This window comes from Macrosteles quadrilineatus, unplaced genomic scaffold, assembly GCF_028750875.1.
Source record: "Macrosteles quadrilineatus isolate MER2022 unplaced genomic scaffold, UCM_ALF_1.0 Scaffold_2__2_contigs__length_208266976, whole genome shotgun sequence".
Lineage (NCBI taxonomy): Eukaryota > Metazoa > Arthropoda > Insecta > Hemiptera > Cicadellidae > Macrosteles > Macrosteles quadrilineatus.
The window spans coordinates 149,419,254-149,427,159 of NW_026542595.1; the positions used below are offsets into that span (position 1 = coordinate 149,419,254).

A 7,906-nucleotide genomic window follows, 5' to 3' on the forward strand; every position below is an offset into this window, starting at 1 on the left:
CTTTCAATGGAAGGCAGTTTCCTATAAAATAACTTTTAATTGCTTTTAATAATAATTTTGTAAGTGTTTAGTCTTCAAAATTTTATTTCGAACTTCAAAGTCACATAAAAGGTTATCCCTTTCAATCGAAACTGTTGAAGATATTGTCCACTCTTCCAAAGCAGTTTGCTGATATTTGTTTTACCCTCATCTAGAATGATATTGGAATCATCCTTTCCTTTGCTATAGAAGACTAGAAAACTTATCAAGTTCTCTAAGTAAATACAGAAGAAAGAATAGAACGATTACAGTGTTTTCATTCCAAACTATTTACATGGATATTAACTTTAATACGCATTAAAATATTGATTTTCAATGCATCTTTTAAGATTTCGTATTTTAATAATGTTTAATATTTTACTGCTATTATATATTAGATTTCTAAAAATGTCCACAATCATGTTTTAAAAGGTTCTTCTAAGTAGCTTTTAGATTTTTAACAAAGATATCTACGACCTTTGACGAAAGTTTTATGAAATTAACAGTGTGCTGATAAGTATATCCCCTGAAACTATTAAAAGATTAAGTGCTCGGCCTAGCTGTGTTTTGCCTATAGACATTTCTGTCAATTTTGAGCTCTGAAGATCTGGCATTCAACTTTTCGAATATTACGAATACTAGCCCAACGCACTGTTTTGGTTAATTTTAGCTGTTGCCACAAATAACGTCAATTGGACAATGCACACGTGAAGCAACTCCACTACCCAGCATAATCTTGCAATTTAATCGGAATTTTGTTGAGTGTCACAAAGATAATAAAAGTCAAAACCAAAAGTCAAAAGTCGGTGTGTGTGATACATCAATTGCTACATCGCATTCAGTGGTTTGGTCATGGCATGAAATGTATGGCCTAATTGTTATGCCTACAAAAGGTGTCAACATTCCGTGTGACGTGTAGACCCGCCAAACCGAGAGCCGTAGCCCTGATAAAAGAGTGTGTTATCGCGGGTTTGTGCTATCCTTCCCTCCCCAAGGTAGACCTCAAGGTGGAGATGTGTCCGTTTACAATCTTTGTATGTATTAATAGCTAACTGATAATAGTAAATAGAATTATTCCAAATAAATTTACTTATAGAAATCTCATACACTCAGTTTTACTATAAAATGACGATGCATTGTCGATGAATATAACTCATTAAACTCATTCTCTCATTCTCATTCTCATTCTTTAACTCATTAAAGCAATTTCATTAACAATGTCATGTTGTTCAGTATTTATGGATTACTTTTTTTCTTTATTCAAAATATAGATAAGTGTGTTTGATCTAAAAGAAGGCCTTTTGAATTGCGAGTAAGCTAGTGGTTTGTAAGTGGCTTATTAAGTTGTCAAATTAGTTATGCATTCAACGTTTGATACAATATGGTATCCTATCCTTGAATAATATCACGACCTTAGGGTTCGTAGGTATATCATTGCAGCACAAAGAAGCCGAACCCTGAAAACGCAATATCTCGATGAGAGAAGCAAAATGTAATTTGCACTCGAAGCCCCATTCAATCAACAAGCATTGTGGCTTTCTTGTGACAGAACTGGTAATTATAGATGTTGAGCCGTGTTCACATAGGGTCAAGGCTTTAGTTTACTCTGATGACCTGTGAGGGCTTTAGTTAACTCTGATGACCTGTTCACATAGAGTCAATCCTTTAGTTAATTCTGATGACCTGTTCACGTAGAGCCAAGGCTTTAGTTAACTCTGATGTCCTGTTCACATAGAGTCAATGCTTTAGTTAACTCTGATGACCTGTTCACATAGAGACAATGCTTTAGTTAATTCTGATGACCTGTTCACATAGAGTCAATGCTTTAGTTAACTCTGATGACCTGTTCACATAGAGTCAAGGCTTTAGTTAACTCTGATGACCTGTTCACAACACACCTCGGATGTACTATTTATAGTCAACAAAGTAATCAATTCACAAACACTAGTATTCAATTTGCGGATTATTGCGTAACTTTTCAATCCATGTATTTTTAAACGAAATATTAATAAAACAAAGTAAATTTAATTTTGAATATACTTATACTATAACTAATTATTATTAAAACCACACTGTCGCAAACGCTATATTAATGCAATTTAATTTATCTCTCATTTTAAATTTAAATGATATAAGGGGTACCATCATTAATTATGTTTTGCGGATGTCAGTTGTCAATACGTTGTAATCGGAAAAAATGGCTGGGTATTGATTAAACAGATTCATCATTTAAGTCCTGAGGCTTTTACGAAAAGTAATTTATAACAAAAAAACCAAAAGTGCCTTTCACATATTCTGAATCAGCTATGGGTGCACCGCAAGTTAACTTAATGAATTTCTTCAGTAAAAATAGTCTAACGAAATTTGCAGGTTTCGAAAAATATGATTTATAGTGTAATTCCGTAAAAGTAAAAATTACGTGTTGAAAGACATTTAATAAACATCGTAAAAGCATGTTTTTTAATATCATGTATTTTTGTAGCTTATAATTTTACTTATCCAGCTGTTGATCCCTAAAATGACTCTTATTAATTACAAAATAATTAATAAATGCACGCATATTAACTCAACACAAAATCTATTTCATGAATGTTTACAAAACAAAAACAATAGAAAAACATATGATAGTAAAAATATGTATAAATGAATTATAAACAGTCTTAGAGAAGACATAACAGTCTCCCCCACTATTTTGAACTTGCAGTGTATTATTATGAAAGCACAAAGTCCTTGTATCGGCCCGGCATTTGCCTTTGTCGCCTTGATCTTTCTTGATTCTCAGGAGTATGGCTATTGTTCGTTTCTGTTCCCTGAACTACTGGAACCTCTGCATTGTTTGCTTTGGGAGTTGGTGGTCTTTCGAAAATTGACGGTCCTTCGGAAGTTGATGGTCCTTCGGAAGTTGATGGTCTTACGGAAGTTGATGGTCTTTCAGGAGTTGATGGTCTTAAGGGAGTTGATGGTCTTTCAGAAATTGACAGTCTTTCAGGATTAGAACAAGTAACAGCCTTAGCATTTTCTTTTGTGCTGTGTTTAGAAGCCCCTGGAACATCAAATATGTGGATTGGTCCAGTGGTAACAATTTTTGGTTTTGGTATCAAAGCAGACCACAATTGATCAATGTGTCGTTTAACAAGTCGGCCTGACTTGTCAAGGAAAACTAGATAGTGTCGAGTTCCCAACTTTTTGTTTACTTCTCCAAACTCCCAAACGTTCTTGTTGTTTATGAAGAGACGAACCTGAACTCTCTCCCCCTCGTTGAATGAACGTGCAGATGGAGCATTTCTAGTTGAAGCTTTTTGTACGTTGGGAAAAATGGCATCCATTCGTATTCTTAACTTCCTGTGGAGGTAAAGTTCAGCCGGTGATTTGCCACATGCTAGAGGAGTTGCCCGGTACCGCATTAAGATCTTCTGGACCTTTATTGCCATTGGTATGTTTTCCGAAGCTGTGGACTTCAGGCGGTTCTTCAATGAATTTTTTAGCCACTTAATAGATGGTACTGAGAGGCCAATTGCTTACGCCTCACGTTCACTCACTGATGCCGAATGTAACTATAGTCAACTAGACCGGGAAGCATTAGCCATAGTTTTTGGTGTCTCCCACTTCTATTATTACCTATTCGGGACTCAATTTCAACTTGTAACAGATAATCAGCCAATATCTAGGATCTTCAGACATGACAAGGCTCTACCACAAATGACTTCAGCTCGTTTACTCAGATATGCATCATATCTGTCAGGTTTCAATTACAAGTTGGTGTTCAAAAAGGGCATGGAAAATAAAAACGTGGATTGTCTTTCAAGAGCTCCTCTTACACAGACTCACTCTACTAATGACAAGAAAATCGGAAAAGAGGTACACCAAATCTGCAGCCAAGTTATTTTTCAAATTTCAAGCCATGAAATCACAGCTGAAATCATTAAGAACGAGACAGCCAAAGATCCAGTGCTCTCTAAGATTTTGAAAGACCTACTCACCAATTCAACTGATTCTGATTTTACGTTGGTCGAAAACATTATTTTCCGAGGAGAAAGAGTTTACATTCCATCACTACTTAGAAACAAGATTCTAAATGAACTTCACGAAAGTCATCTTGGAATCACAAAAATGAAACAGCTAGCACGGCGCTATGTTTACTGGCCAAATATTGACAAGGACATTGAGCATCTTGTGAAAGGATGTGAAAATTGTGCACTAACACGGTCAAATCCGCCCAAAGCTCCCAATCACCCGTGGGAAATTCCAAAAGAGAACTGGGAAAGAATACACATTGACTACGCAGGACCGTTTCAAGGCTTCAACTTCCTCGTGTGTATTGATGCTAGATCAAAATGGGCGGAGATAAAAGTAATCAAAGATGCACCATCCAGCTCCAATACCATAAATCTGCTTGAACAGATTTTTGCAACACACGGCTACCCGAATGTTATGGTATCTGACAACGCCTCAATTTTTCAAAGTGATACATTCCAAGCTTATTGCAAATTGCACGGCATTTTCCAGAAATTCATATCTCCAGGACATCCAGCAACAAACGGCTTAGCAGAACGCTCTGTTCAAACATTGAAGAACCGCCTGAAGTCCACAGCTTCGGAAAACATACCAATGGCAATAAAGGTCCAGAAGATCTTAATGCGGTACCGGGCAACTCCTCTAGCATGTGGCAAATCACCGGCTGAACTTTACCTCCACAGGAAGTTAAGAATACGAATGGATGCCATTTTTCCCAACGTACAAAAAGCTTCAACTAGAAATGCTCCATCTGCACGTTCATTCAACGAGGGGGAGAGAGTTCAGGTTCGTCTCTTCATAAACAACAAGAACGTTTGGGAGTTTGGAGAAGTAAACAAAAAGTTGGGAACTCGACACTATCTAGTTTTCCTTGACAAGTCAGGCCGACTTGTTAAACGACACATTGATCAATTGTGGTCTGCTTTGATACCAAAACCAAAAATTGTTACCACTGGACCAATCCACATATTTGATGTTCCAGGGGCTTCTAAACACAGCACAAAAGAAAATGCTAAGGCTGTTACTTGTTCTAATCCTGAAAGACTGTCAATTTCTGAAAGACCATCAACTCCCTTAAGACCATCAACTCCTGAAAGACCATCAACTTCCGTAAGACCATCAACTTCCGAAGGACCATCAACTTCCGAAGGACCGTCAATTTTCGAAAGACCACCAACTCCCAAAGCAAACAATGCAGAGGTTCCAGTAGTTCAGGGAACAGAAACGAACAATAGCCATACTCCTGAGAATCAAGAAAGATCAAGGCGACAAAGGCAAATGCCGGGCCGATACAAGGACTTTGTGCTTTCATAATAATACACTGCAAGTTCAAAATAGTGGGGGAGACTGTTATGTCTTCTCTAAGACTGTTTATAATTCATTTATACATATTTTTACTATCATATGTTTTTCTATTGTTTTTGTTTTGTAAACATTCATGAAATAGATTTTGTGTTGAGTTAATATGCGTGCATTTATTAATTATTTTGTAATTAATAAGAGTCATTTTAGGGATCAACAGCTGGATAAGTAAAATTATAAGCTACAAAAATACATGATATTAAAAAACATGCTTTTACGATGTTTATTAAATGTCTTTCAACACGTAATTTTTACTTTTACGGAATTACACTATAAATCATATTTTTCGAAACCTGCAAATTTCGTTAGACTATTTTTACTGAAGAAATTCATTAAGTTAACTTGCGGTGCACCCATAGCTGATTCAGAATATGTGAAAGGCACTTTTGGTTTTTTTGTTATAAATTACTTTTCGTAAAAGCCTCAGGACTTAAATGATGAATCTGTTTAATCAATACCCAGCCATTTTTTCCGATTACAACGTATTGACAACTGACATCCGCAAAACATAATTAATGATGGTACCCCTTATATCATTTAAATTTAAAATGAGAGATAAATTAAATTGCATTAATATAGCGTTTGCGACAGTGTGGTTTTAATAATAATTAGTTATAGTATAAGTATATTCAAAATTAAATTTACTTTGTTTTATTAATATTTCGTTTAAAAATACATGGATTGAAAAGTTACGCAATAATCCGCAAATTGAATACTAGTGTTTGTGAATTGATTACTTTGTTGACTATAAATAGTACATCCGAGGTGTGTTGTGAACAGGTCATCAGAGTTAACTAAAGCCTTGACTCTATGTGAACAGGTCATCAGAGTTAACTAAAGCATTGACTCTATGTGAACAGGTCATCAGAATTAACTAAAGCATTGTCTCTATGTGAACAGGTCATCAGAGTTAACTAAAGCATTGACTCTATGTGAACAGGACATCAGAGTTAACTAAAGCCTTGGCTCTACGTGAACAGGTCATCAGAATTAACTAAAGGATTGACTCTATGTGAACAGGTCATCAGAGTTAACTAAAGCCCTCACAGGTCATCAGAGTAAACTAAAGCCTTGACCCTATGTGAACACGGCTCAACATCTATAATTACCAGTTCTGTCACAAGAAAGCCACAATGCTTGTTGATTGAATGGGGCTTCGAGTGCAAATTACATTTTGCTTCTCTCATCGAGATATTGCGTTTTCAGGGTTCGGCTTCTTTGTGCTGCAATGATATACCTACGAACCCTAAGGTCGTGATATTATTCAAGGATAGGATACCATATTGTATCAAACGTTGAATGCATAACTAATTTGACAACTTAATAAGCCACTTACAAACCACTAGCTTACTCGCAATTCAAAAGGCCTTCTTTTAGATCAAACACACTTATCTATATTTTGAATAAAGAAAAAAAGTAATCCATAAATACTGAACAACATGACATTGTTAATGAAATTGCTTTAATGAGTTAAAGAATGAGAATGAGAATGAGAGAATGAGTTTAATGAGTTATATTCATCGACAATGCATCGTCATTTTATAGTAAAACTGAGTGTATGAGATTTCTATAAGTAAATTTATTTGGAATAATTCTATTTACTATTATCAGTTAGCTATTAATACATACAAAGATTGTAAACGGACACATCTCCACCTTAAGTGCTACCTTGGGGAGGGAAGGATAGCACAAACCCGCGATAACACACTCTTTTATCAGGGCTACGGCTCTCGGTTTGGCGGGTCTACACGTCACACGGAATGTTGACACCTTTTGTAGGCATAACAATTAGGCCATACATTTCATGCCATGACCAAACCACTGAATGCGATGTAGCAATTGATGTATCACACACACCGACTTTTGACTTTTGGTTTTGACTTTTATTATCTTTGTGACACTCAACAAAATTCCGATTAAATTGCAAGATTATGCTGGGTAGTGGAGTTGCTTCACGTGTGCATTGTCCAATTGACGTTATTTGTGGCAACAGCTAAAATTAACCAAAACAGTGCGTTGGGCTAGTATTCGTAATATTCGAAAAGTTGAATGCCAGATCTTCAGAGCTCAAAATTGACAGAAATGTCTATAGGCAAAACACAGCTAGGCCGAGCACTTAATCTTTTAATAGTTTCAGGGGATATACTTATCAGCACACTGTTAATTTCATAAAACTTTCGTCAAAGGTCGTAGATATCTTTGTTAAAAATCTAAAAGCTACTTAGAAGAACCTTTTAAAACATGATTGTGGACATTTTTAGAAATCTAATATATAATAGCAGTAAAATATTAAACATTATTAAAATACGAAATCTTAAAAGATGCATTGAAAATCAATATTTTAATGCGTATTAAAGTTAATATCCATGTAAATAGTTTGGAATGAAAACACTGTAATCGTTCTATTCTTTCTTCTGTATTTACTTAGAGAACTTGATAAGTTTTCTAGTCTTCTATAGCAAAGGAAAGGATGATTCCAATATCATTCTAGATGAGGGTAAAACAAATATCA

General features: G+C 35.5%; 1 protein-coding gene across 1 annotated transcript; it reads left to right on the top strand.

Moving 5' to 3' along the window:
- Positions 1 to 3,792: 3,792 nt before the first annotated feature.
- LOC128985022 (uncharacterized protein K02A2.6-like) lies at positions 3,793 to 5,346 on the top strand. Its single transcript, XM_054404397.1, has one exon. It carries the CDS (start codon positions 3,793 to 3,795, stop codon positions 5,344 to 5,346), a length of 1,554 nt encoding a protein of 517 aa, XP_054260372.1.
- The last annotated feature ends 2,560 nt before the right edge of the window (positions 5,347 to 7,906 follow it).